Source organism: Ovis canadensis, chromosome 14 (assembly GCF_042477335.2).
Source record: "Ovis canadensis isolate MfBH-ARS-UI-01 breed Bighorn chromosome 14, ARS-UI_OviCan_v2, whole genome shotgun sequence".
NCBI lineage: Eukaryota > Metazoa > Chordata > Mammalia > Artiodactyla > Bovidae > Ovis > Ovis canadensis.
The window spans coordinates 37,110,056-37,122,491 of NC_091258.1; the positions used below are offsets into that span (position 1 = coordinate 37,110,056).

General features: G+C 49.5%; 1 protein-coding gene across 2 annotated transcripts in view; it reads left to right on the forward strand.

The window, feature by feature from the left end:
* LOC138418461 (liver carboxylesterase-like) overlaps positions 1 to 12,436 on the forward strand; it is a 25,943-nt gene continuing 13,507 nt past the window's right edge. Inside the window, exons 1-6 of one of the 2 annotated variants that reach the window (XM_069549867.1) lie at positions 1 to 349; positions 3,453 to 3,657; positions 4,660 to 4,804; positions 7,102 to 7,235; positions 8,327 to 8,480; positions 10,195 to 10,299. In XM_069549867.1, coding sequence (XP_069405968.1) covers positions 298 to 349; positions 3,453 to 3,657; positions 4,660 to 4,804; positions 7,102 to 7,235; positions 8,327 to 8,480; positions 10,195 to 10,299 — 795 coding nt within the window. In that variant the 5' untranslated portion in view covers positions 1 to 297. Of the gene's footprint in view, positions 350 to 3,449; positions 3,658 to 4,659; positions 4,805 to 7,101; positions 7,236 to 8,326; positions 8,481 to 10,194; positions 10,300 to 12,436 lie in introns of both variants that reach the window. The other variant, XM_069549866.1, reaches the window with a different exon arrangement.

Here is a 12,436-nt window from a genome sequence, read left to right on the forward strand (position 1 = left end):
CACAGAGCTCTAAGGTTAGAGTCCAGGAAAGGAGAAGCACTTATGAAACAAGTTGTTTATAGAATCTGCAGCTACCTGCAATTGGAGAGTTAAATCTGGGTTCTTGATTTCAAAGAGGGTAAACTCTTGGTAGGCGTGGCTCACACATTCCAGCTACCCACAAGGAAGGGAGGAGAGATTTGCTTGTTATTGAGCAGCTGGAGCGGGAGCTTGCGGAGGGAGCTGGGGGCCGGGACTGAAACAGCCCCTGTGAGCAGCACAGACACCTGCGTGCACAGGAGCGGCTCTCTTTCCGGGATGTGGCTCTTAGCTCTGGTCCTGACCTCCCTTGGCTCCTTCACAGCTTGGGGTGAGTCCTCCTGAAATGCAGATAGCAGGAGCACCTTTGGAAATCCTTGTAGGGGAAAGGATGGGCACAGGGCAAAGCAGTGACAGGCCGGGTTCTGCAGCAGCGCACGCTCTGTGAACTTGGATGGTCTGGCCCAGCTCATGCCCCATGGCAGGAGACACAGGGGACGAAGCATACCCTAGACTCGGCTTGGCACAGCCACACCAGAGGAGGACAATCAGCTCCTCTCCCACATCCCACTGAGGACTTTGATGAGCTCCTCCATGTCTTTCCCTCTTGATTATTAATGTGGATATGGAGTGGGTCTTACCAGAATCCTGCAATGGATCTCTGTCCTTGTTTAGTAGCTAACTCATGTCCAACTCTTTTGCAACCCCATGGACTGTAGCCTACCAGGCTATCTGTCCATGAAATTTTCCAGGCAAGAATCCTGGAGTGGGTTGCCATTTCCTACTCCAGGGGATCTTCCTGATCCAGGGATCAAACCTGTGTCTATTGGCAGGTATATTCTTTACCGCTGAGCTACTTGGGAAGCCCTGAAGGGGTCCTACCAGAATATTAATACTGGTTCTGGAGACAGAGCGGTGTGGGTTCAGCCCTTAGGGGCTGTGTGTTCTTACACATGGGATGTCCCTTTTCTGTGCCTTGGTTTTGCATTTTGAAAATGGAGGTGACAACTCTACCTCCGTGGACTGTTGTGAGGTGGAAATGGGCTGTTTATTCTAAACAGTGCCTGAAATAGAGAAAGTGAAAAAAGAGATAAAGGAGTTGCTTTCAAAGACACTGTATTACTGCTATATTAAAATGGTTAACTAACAAGGGCCTATTATATACCACATGGAACTCTGCTCAGTGTTATGTGGCAGCCTGGATGGGAGGGGAGTGTGGGGGAGAATGGATACATGTGTATGTATGGCTGAGTGCCTTCGCTGTTCACCTGAAATTATCACAAAGTTGTTAATCAGCTATATCCAACACAAAATTAAAGGTTTAAAGCTTAAAAAAAAAAAGACATATGTATTAATAGACTATTAGGGTATTCTAAGGCCCTTTGGAAGGAATGATGCTAAGGCTGAAACACCAGTATTTTGGCCACCTCATGCGAAGAGTTGACTCATTGAAAAAGACTCCGATGCTGGGAGAGATTAGGGGCAGGAGGAGAAGGGGACGACAGAGGATGAGATGTCTGGATGGCATCACTGACTCGATGGACGTGAGTCTGAGTGAACTTAAGGAGTTGGTGATGGGCGGCCTGCCGTGCTGCGATTCATGGGGTCACAAAGAGTCGGACATGACTGAGCGACTGAACTGAACTGAAGGCCCACAGATCAGGAGCCAACTGCCTTTTGAAAAGGTGGTTCATGACTCACATTTTATGGAGGAGAGAGCATGGCCCTACCATGGTGTGCCAGGTGGTAAACACCGGGGTGGCTCACGAGGGAAGAAAAGAAATTGGGAGTAAGGGTATTTATCTTGGTCGCTGATAGGGAAGGAAGAGGCGAGGCAGGATAAATAGGCTTGGGAGTGGCAAAGCAGAGAATTTCAGCAGGTTAGGGGCTGCGCACAGTTTTCAGGTACTTTGTCCTGGAGTGGTTGGGGCAGTATGGTTGTGGCGAATGTGAAGGACCTGATAACAAAGGGAATTGGGGTACAGGCTCTGGCAGGCTGGAAGGGAAGTTCATTCCTGTCTCCAGGGATTGGCTAACGCGGGGAGGGGCAGTCCCCCCAGAATCAGCAAGGCTCCGGCTGTCAAAGCATCAGAATACAGGACATAGAGGACATGGTTAATACAAGGGTGCAGCAAGGGACCTCAGATGCATCTGTACCATTTTGTAGATGGAAAAACTGAGGCTCAGAGAGGGAATCGTACATGCCCGAGGTCTGCTGGAAAACCACGCTCTGAATTCTCTTTCTGTCTCCTGAGTCCAGAGCCAGTGCTCCGGCCATCAGTGCTCCGACAGTGCAGCCTGCACTGGGCTTTATCTTCCTTCTGGCTCTGTGACACTGTGAGAGGCCCAGGACCGAGGGGAAGAGCAGCTATGTGTTAGTCAGTCATGTCTGACTCTTTGTGACCCTGTGGACTGTAGCCCACCAGGTTCCTCGGTCTAGACAAGAATACAGGAGTGGGTTGCCATTTCCTTCTCCAGGGGATCTCCCCAACCTAGGGATCAAACTCAGGTTTCCTACATTGCAGGCAGATCCTTTACCATCTGAACCACTAGGGAAGCCCTAATTAGAAGCTGATTGTCCCCTTACTGCTAGTTATCCCCTGGCAGGGTCATACCTTTTCCACCTTTAGAAAATCCATACTAGCTGGCTCCATTTCGTCAGTTACCTCATCTGTAAAATGGACATATTGATGTCTCCCTAGCCAGGCTGCTCTGATTAGAGTGCCCATGTGGTACATAGTAAGTGCTCAATACACATTCATCACCTACAGCACAAATGGTAATCGCTGCTGTCACCATCATTGCCTATACCTCACAGCCCATCACCCGCTTTTTCACTCTTGCCAATTGGGCATCTGTCCACGTCCTGTCTCTTGAAGGCTGTGTCTATAAGACCAGGTCTGGGTTATTGTTCTCTGTTCTGGCCACACACTTTGAGGGAGAGGTTGGCCTTTCATCTGTATCTAAAGGAGAACAATTGGGAGGGTGAGAGGTTGGAAATCATTTCCTGTAAGGATGCTTAAACAAACTGCAGCTGTTGAGGACGGACAAGAGAGAACTTGAGGGACGAGCGTGAACAGGGGTTGCTAAGGCCACCTGCCTCATGAAGGTGCAGGATGCCCCTGAGCAGCAAGGACCGGGCCTGACGTGGCAACTGCAGGAGACGCATTTAAGCTCAGTGAGAAAAAAACCGCCTGCTCCATGGGAATGGGACAGATAGAATGTGCCCCCAAATCACCCTCCCTCTGATCACTCTGTGAGTTAGGAAAGACAGCTTCACCCTCTCTTACATAAGAAGCTGAGGCTTAGAGAGTTGAGAGGACAGTCAAGATCACATGGCAAAGTATCAAAAGTGGCAAAAGTAACAAAATCCACCCAGAATCCAGTTCACTGTCACCACTGACGTGTCCTCATTTCCTCCCAACGTCCAGCAGGGCTGCCACCCTCACCGCCTGTTGTGGATACCGCTCAGGGCAGAGTCCTGGGGAAACATGTCAGCTTAAAAGGATTTGCTCAGCCTGTGGCCGTCTTCCTGGGAGTCCCCTTTGCCAAGCCTCCTCTTGGATCCTTGAGATTTGCTCCGCCGCAGCCTGCAGAGCCATGGATCTTCGTGAAGAATACCACCTCTTACCCTCCCATGTAGGTCAGGGGTGTGGTTTTGGCACCTCTCAGTGGGGGTGTTAGTCTCAAAGGGGTGCAGGAGGGAGCCAAGGCGATCCTCTGAGTGGCTCATGCTTTACTGTGAAATCCTCACGCTCTTGTAGATCCTCACCAGCATTCCAAAACTCTCACAGCATTCTAGAGCCCTTTATTCAGCTAGGAGTTCATACGCTGTGACTAAAAGACCACACGTGTCACAGCCAAGAAACATGCAGCCAAATAAATAAATAATTTTTTGAAAAGTGAGGATGGTAAGTAAAATTAAGACAATGAAAATCATTCACAATTCCACCACCTAGCAAGAGCTCCTGTTCATATTTTAGATTCTATTTTTCTAGTCTTTTATCTGTTCCATAATTTCTCCCTTAAAGTGGAATCACATAATTTCCTGTACCCGATTCTAATGTATGTGTGTGTTTCCCACACCAAAAAGCAATTCTTGCACACCATATGTGTGTCCAACAGTTCAACTAATTTCTGACACTGTTCTGCCAGAGATAGCATCAGATTCCACCCGTGAAGGGCTCAGTCCCACAAAACCTCCCTCTCCTTCAGATGCCAATTCCAAGTTGTCAGCTGTACATCTGACCAACTGGCTATAAATCAGAGGTTCCCGTGACCCCCTTCCTAGGTTCTAGTAATTTACCAGAGCAGCTCACAGAACTCAAGCAACTAATTTCCTCACTAGATTACCAGTTCATTATGAAGGATATTGAAGGTTAGAAACCACTAGCCAAATGAAGAGATCCATAAGGTGAGGTCCCTGACAGAGGACCCAGCACTGTGGCCTCCCTGGTTGTCCAGTGGTTAAGAATCTGCCCTTCCACTGCAACGGATTCAATCCCTGGTCAGGGAAGTAAGATCCCACATGCCATGCAGTGTGAAAAATAAAAACAAGTCCAAGGCCTTTGATGACCACAGCAGACATCTTGTTCAGCTCTGACTGAACCTCAAGAATTCTTCTCTCCTTGCCCCTCACAGGTGCTCCCAAGACCCAGTGGGGGCGCAGTTGCTCTCGGATCTCTTTACCAACAGAAAGGAGAACATTAGTCTCACGTTTTCTGAAGACTGTCTTTACCTAAACATATACACCCCTGCTGACTTGACAAAGAGAAGCAGGCTGCCGGTAAGCGGCGGGAATCACTGGGCAAAGCTGGGGTAGACTGGAAGGGGATGAAGGCAGTGTTGGGTGGGGGCGTCTTGGGCCAAGGGTCTTCTGGGGCCCCCTGGCTTTCTTGTGCACCACAGCCAAACCTGACATCAGGGAGCGCAGGTGGCCCACACCTCTGTTTCCCCTCGGCCAGAGTAGGGCCCCTGGGGGAGATTGCTGCACATCTGTGATGCACATTTCATTTTTCCAGGGCCTCGCATGCTAACAGATGGACAAGAAGGATGACTCTTAATTGCTAGATTAGGAATCTGATACCCAGAGAGGGTAAAACATCATTTCCATAAAGTTAGAGCTGGAAGGAACCTTGGAGATAAGCCAACAAGCCAACCCTTCCTTTACAGACAGAGAAACTGAGGTCCAGTGAGGGGAAGGCGCGGTCACAGAGTCGGGTTGGCAGGACTGGAGCACGGGGCTCCTGGAACAGCCGGGAGCGCTCTGACACGCGCTAGCACAGAGCCTATGTGTGGCCTTTCCTCAGCACACAGAGACTTTCTCTGACAGCTTTCTGTGTCACAGGTTGGAGGGCAGAGCCTGGAGCAACAAAGATGCATTTTCCTTTGCGTTTGCCAGCTATCAAGATTTTCTTGTAGTTAATTTCACTTCCTAATTGTTTTGGCTAAAGCTGACGACCCAGTGAGTCAACATTTCCAGAATGCATGGAACCCCAAGACAGAGCTGACTTCTAGATTCAGGCTGGAGATCTTCGGGTCAGGTCTGCTGGAAAAAGAGGGGTCAGTGGGGATAGAGACAGGTGGGCATACCCAGCCATCACCCAGGAACACCCCTGGCATTGTGCCCAGATGTGGAGGAGGGTGTCTATGAACTTGTGACTGGAAGCTCAGAGAGGTGGGGACAATTTTTCACTCTTTCATTTATGCATTCATTTCTTTTCCCTATTACGTATTCAGTGCTCCCATAGACACAGCTAGAATTAAGGGTTAGGAGAAAGGAAAAACATAAAACCACAACCACACAGCCCCTACCTTTGAGGATCTGCACAGAACTGGACTGGCCTCTTCAGCAAATCACTGCTGAACAGCCCCTGGCTCAGCCTGGTTTCAGAGATGACTGCAAACTCAGTCCCTCCACCTGGAAGCAGGCAGGGGTCAGAGGTGTCGGAGGAGCAGGGGCTCCGGAAACCTGAGGTTGGAGAACCACAGGGTCTGGGTGTAATCCTTGTTCCACCTTTTACTGTTTCCTCAAATTGGGGATAATCACACACAAGTGTTCAGTGATGAGTATAAAGATTTATGGCAGTGTCTGGCACAGCACCTGAGGCTAGTCTTCCTGATGCATTAGTTAGAGTTGAAGGGAAGGAATTCCTCCGGCCCCAAGAGCCAGCCTACTGCAGCACGGCCATTGGCTGCTGGGTGCTGGGTGGCTCAACATGTGGACTCTGCAACCAGACTGCCTGGGTTCAAGTCCTACCTCCACCACCTATTAGCAGTGTGACCTCAGGGTGGTTAAGTGCCTCAGTTTTCTTGTCTGTGAAAAGGGACAATAGTAATTCCTTTCTCATGGATGGTTTATTTTAAATGCTTCAATAATATTGTCACATAATTTATATATGAGTTCTTTGATTTTTTTTATTAACCAAATGTTTCTATTATTTTAGTCATTCTCACTTTCTTGCTATGTGAACTTAAATTGAGGGCTGTGTATTAGGAATTATCATGTTCACTCTCATCCTCCGTTCTTACTCAGGTGCCCCTGGCACCTAGTAGGTTTTCAGATCATATTCATCAAATAGCTGAAGACTTCTTGGAGGAGGTGGTTTTAGCTGGGTGTTGGAGGATGGATGAGATTTGGGGAGCTAAGTAGGCCGCAGGAAGTCATATTAGAAGAGGTACCACCCATGGCATGTTCTTCTTAACATGATCATTCATTCACTTGAGAAGTTGAATTCACCTCACAAAAGGTAACTAAGATGAAGCTAAAACAAGCTTCTAGCCAAGGGCCTCTGCACGCTGAGTGCACTGAGCTGGGCGAGGGGTCCAGGAGCGAGGGTGGCGGGAGTGCTGGGGAGGAGACGGTGCTCGAGCCTTGGCTGTTCCCGTGATGATGTTCTCAGCATGAGGAGCGCTGAGCGCAGGTGGCACTGGGGCAGGGGAGACAGGCAGGGGCAGCCAGGGTGCCCTGAGTGGGGTGCTGGCCTGGGCCGCAGCTGGAGAACGGGTAGGTGACCAAGCCTGCCTCTGAGGTCTTCCCCAGCTCTGCTTCCTGTCACCCTGTGGTTGCATCCCCCCCTCCAGGTGATGGTGTGGATCCACGGAGGAGGTCTCATAGTGGGCGGGGCATCAACCTATGACGGGCTGGCCCTCTCTGCCCACGAAAATGTGGTGGTGGTGACCATCCAGTACCGCCTGGGCATCTGGGGCTTCTTCAGGTAAGTCCCTGGACTCTCCTGGTGGCACACTGCCCCCCGGGTGGGGGTGCTAGGACCCCACTCTGGTCATGCAAGCCCTCTAGGGGCTGCTTGCTAGGCTCCCTGCTAAGACATCTGAGTGCCCCCCTAACTGGGCTCCACCTACCTTCTCGTTCCCCAGCCACCCTGGTGCACTTACTTCTGAGCTCTTACCCATAAAACACCCAATCTCCCTGACACACTCCTATTATTCCTACCAAGCCCAACCCAGCTGTCATCTCATCTGAACTGCTTATCCCTTTCCACTCTGCTGCCTGGCGTGTTGCAGTATCTTCAAGATGACGGTCACCATGCAGCACAGCACTTAGAGGCTCACACATCTTTCCTCCTGGGGAAGTAAAGAGGGCTAGACTCCTGGGAGCTCCAGGAAGTCTAGTAGGTGAAGGAGCGGGTGCCTGGAACTGGGAGGTTGTAAGGAGCATCTGACTCCAGGGGATATCTACTGGGAGGAGCCTTGGGCCCACTTACACCATTTCCTTCCTGGAATTTGGCACATGCATGAGTGAAGGCTTGAGTCTCCTGCATGGATTCTCTGGGGACAGGAACCAGGTTTCCAGCAGGCAGTTACTGAGCTTTTCCTGAATGTACTGGTGCCAGGACCTCTTACCCTGAGATGCTGGGGGGTGGCCTGAGGGAGGGGTGGTCACCTCCCTGGAAAGACCTGCGGGCTGGGGGAGGGTTGTCCCAGGGGAGTCGTGTCCCAGGATGTGTCCCCTTCATGGAGACCCCTCAGCTCTTCCCCCCAAGGCCCGTGTCTGCTCCCTGTGACAGTGTAACTGTGTGTACTCGCCCCACTTCCTCTCCCCCGGCCTCTCTATCACCTGAGCCAGGGTTGCACCCCGACCGTAGCAGATGCTCAGTCAGTAGATGCAAATGGCTCTGCAGAGCCCTGTAGCAGAGCAGGACAGCAGGAGAGTGAAGACCCCGTGTCAGGGCTATGGAAGCCCAGTCCTTTCCAGAAGGCTCCCCTGGACCCCCAGCCCCATCTCTGGTCCTCAGGGCCCTGCCGGGACATCTCTGCTCCCAACCCCACCCTGTCCTCTCACTCACAGCACAGGGGACGAGCACTGCCGGGGGAACTGGGGCCACTTGGACCAGGTGGCCGCGCTGCACTGGGTCCAGGAGAACATTGCCAACTTTGGAGGGGATCCAGGCTCTGTGACCATCTTTGGAGAGTCAGCAGGAGGGGAAAGTGTGTCTGTTCTTGTAAGTCTTCCTGGCCCTGATGTGGCTGCTGATGGGACCCCTTGCAGACCAGCCCATCTAGTCCTGGGACCTTTACTTCCAAGACCTGCATTCAAGGTTGACCTGACTCTGTGCAGCATCAGATGGTGGAGAGTTAAAGGCCAGACTCCCCTTGGCCCCCAGGAAGCTCAGGGCTCAGCTCAGCCTCCGGGGCCGTAGCTGCAGCCACAGCTGCAACAGACACTCTCTTCCTGTCCTGTGTCAGTTGAGCTCATGCTGTCCTGTGTCAGTTGAGCTCATCCTCTCCTTCTTAATCATTTTAATGTTAGGAGTCGCCTCACTTCTCTTGAGATTAGGGGTGGGTGTAAATGATTAATCAGAGGAGCCAACTTGATGTTGGTCTGAGTGTCCTTGTCTGACTTGAAGCCAGGCCTACAGTTCAGGAGACACGAGCACTAGGAATAGGTTGGAGGCCCCCTCTGAGGGCCCTGGTGGCTTGTCCATGCCCAGGAGGGAGGGCAGCAGTCTCTGGGGCTGAGGGATGGAGCTGGGCTGGGGAGAAGGAGAAGAAGAGGAGGGATGGGGGATGGGACAGGAACAAGGGACACAGACAGGACCTGGGAGTGTGGTGTGGGGAATGGGAATGGGGGAGACAGCAAGGGAAGCAAAGCTGGAAAGCCAGATTAGAAGGTTCTGGGAGCCGTGGAAACACTCCAACTCCCTCACGTTTGAGCAGAGGGTTAGTGCTATTACTGTTTTTTCTTTTTTTCCATCTCTTGGCTTGTGGGATTTTAGTTCCCCAACCAGGGATCAACTGGTTCCCCAACTCGGTTCCCCAACTGAGCCCCCTGCATCAAGAGCTTGGAGTCTCAACCACTGAACCACCAAGGAATTCCCTATTACTGCTTTTTAAAAATCTATGTTGGTTTCACAACTGAACACTCAGAGGAAAATGTTTTTATTTTTCATAAAGTGGAGAAATAAAAGTACAGAAAACCTCAAAGAAGAAAAAAATTCATTCACAATCCTGTTGTCTGTGGAGGCTCACCGTGAACATTTTGATTTGTATTTTTCTAATTTTTTTCCATGATTCTATCTATGTATTAATCTAGGTGGAATTTCTTAAATACAAATTTTCCTTAGCATTATAAAACAACATAAATGTTTATCTAACAATTACACACCCTTTCATATTTGTGTGTGTATAGTCAAGTAGTTCCATGGTAGGAATGAAAAATAGCTTAGCTGCCCAGTCTCACAATATTGAAACCTTGGGTTATTCCCAGTGTTTACTCTTATAAACAGCATGAGCAATATTAAAAGTTGTGTACCTCCATGCTCATTTTCCTTAGGATAAATTCTGAGTAATGGAAACAGGAAATCAGAACTGTGCCTTTATTTTATATTTCCCCAGCCAGGTTTAAAATTTTTTATTTACTTTTATTTTTTTAATTAATTCCTACTGGTGTATAGTTTCTATAAGAACTGTGCCGCTAAAGTGTTGCTAGGAGCTGCTGAGCTGCCCTTCAGATAGTGCTGATTGTTACAGTCAGTGGGCGCCACGCGCCGCCTGTTCTGTGTCCCTCACTCTGCTCCTGCCTCCCTCCAGCTGAGGTTTTCTCACAGATGCTGGGCCCATGGTCTCCACAGTCCAGGACAGGGTTGTGGATGGGTATAGCTCTTGAAGACCACCCTCCCCATGAGCATAAACTCCCTTCTCAACACGGTCCTCCAGGTGTTGTCCCCCCTGGCCAGGAATCTCTTCCACCGGGCCATCTCAGAGAGCGGCGTGGCCCTCACTTCCGCCCTGGTCAAGAAGGACATGAAGGCTGCAGCTGAGGTAGGTCTCACGCTGGACTGCCCGCACACCATTTGTTCTGCTTTCCTGGAGTTGTCAAGGGCTGTTCTTAGAATGGAGTCTGGCTGACATCCTTGAGGAATCACAGCGGTGAGGGTGGCTGAACATGTAAGACAAGGACACACCTCTCCCCACCTCCCCCTTATGCCACTGAGCAAACCAGGAAGAGAGCTGAAGCACTTGCTAAGCTCAGAGAATGATGAGGGCAGAGCTGGACTTAGGCTCGTGACTCTGGGCTACTAGCCCCGTGCACTTTCCACTGGACATGTTTCCCAACGTGTGCCAGGTGGGGTGAGGGGCTGCACAGTGGGCAGTGGCCGGTCATCTGTGTTGCCTCTCTCAGCGTCTGAGATCTGCTAAACTCATTGGCTCCATGTGACTCTGGAGTGGATTCTTCCTGGGGGTTTATGACTGGAGTAGTTTCCTGGAGGATTCATTCACTCAACAAGTAATCTTGATATAATCTGACATCTAGCAACCTCATGAAGCTTCTATTATAATTTCAGTTCAGTTCAGTCACTCAGTCGTGTCCGACTCTTTGCGACCCCATGAATTGCAGCACGCCAGGCCTCCCTGTCCATCACCAATTCCCGGAGTTCACTCAGACTCAGGTCCATCGAGTCAGTGATGCCATCCAGCCAACTCATCCTCTGTCATCCCCTTTTCCTCCTGCCCCCAATCCCTCCCAGCATCAGAGTCTTTTCCAATGACTCAACTCTTCGCGTGAGGTGGCCAAAGTACTGGAGTTTAGCTTTAGCATCATTCCTGCCAAAGAACACCCAAGACCGATCTCCTTTAGAATGGACTGGTTGGATCTCCTTGCAGTCCAAGGGACTCTCAAGAGTCTTCTCCAACAATTACACTCATCTCACATGCTAGTAAAGTAATGCTCAAAATTCTCCAAGCCAGGCTTCAGCAATACATGAACCGTGAACTTCCAGATGTTCAAGCTGGTTTTAGAAAAGGCAGAGGAACCAGATATCAAATTGCCAACATCTGCTGGATCATCGAAAAAGCAAGAGAGTTCCAGAAAAACATCTATTTCTGCTTTATTGAATATGCCAAAGCCTTTGACTGTGTGGATCACAATAAACTGTGGAAATTCTTCAAGAGATGGGAATACCAGACCACCTGACCTGCCTCTTGAGAAACCTATATGCAGGTCAAGAGGCAACAGTTAGAACTGGACATGGAACAACAGACTGTTTCCAAATAGGAAAAGGAGTACGTCAAGGCTGTATATTGTCACCATTCTTATTTAACTTATATGCATCGTGAGAAATGCTGGGCTGGAAGAAGCACAAGCTAGAATCAAGATTGCTGGGAGAAATATCAATCACCTCAGATATGCAGATGACACCACCCTTATGGCAGAAAGTGAAGAGGAACTAAAAAGCCTCTTGATGAAAGTGAAAGAGGAGAGTGAAAAAGTTGGCTTAAAGCTCAACATTCAGAAAATGAAGATCATGGCATCTGGTCCCATCACTTCATGGGAAATAGATGGGGAAACAGTGGAAACAGTGTCAGACTAGTTTTTGAGACTCCAAAATCACTGCAGATGGTGATTGCAGCCATGAAATTAAAAGATGCTTACTCCTTGGAAGAAAAGTTATGACCAACCTAGATAGCATATTGAAAAGCAGAGACATTACTTTGCCAACAAAGGTCCATCTGGTCAAGGCTATGGTTTTTCCAGTGGTCATGGATGGATGTGAGAGTTGGACTGTGAAGAAAGCTGAGCACTGAAGAATTGATGCTTTTGAACTGTGGTGTTGGAGAAGACTCTATTATAATTTAGGAGGCAGTTAATAATTATATAATTGCACAACTTAGAAAATATCAGCTGTGACTGGAGCAGTAGAGGTACCTGATGTCAACAGAGTCCAAAAGCAACACGTAGTCCAGTTTGTAGGGGGAGGTTATTATGAAAGTTTTCTAGAAAAATAAAATGATCACGAGTTGAGGTGAGAAGGATTGGTAGTGTTATTTGATAAGAAAAGAATATCCAGGAAGAGGGAAGAGTCTGTGCAAATGTCCTGTGGCAGGAGCGGGTATCTCAGGATAGAAAGTGAGGAAGGCTGATGTGGCCAGGGCAGAAAGTGCAGATAGGACCTGGAGA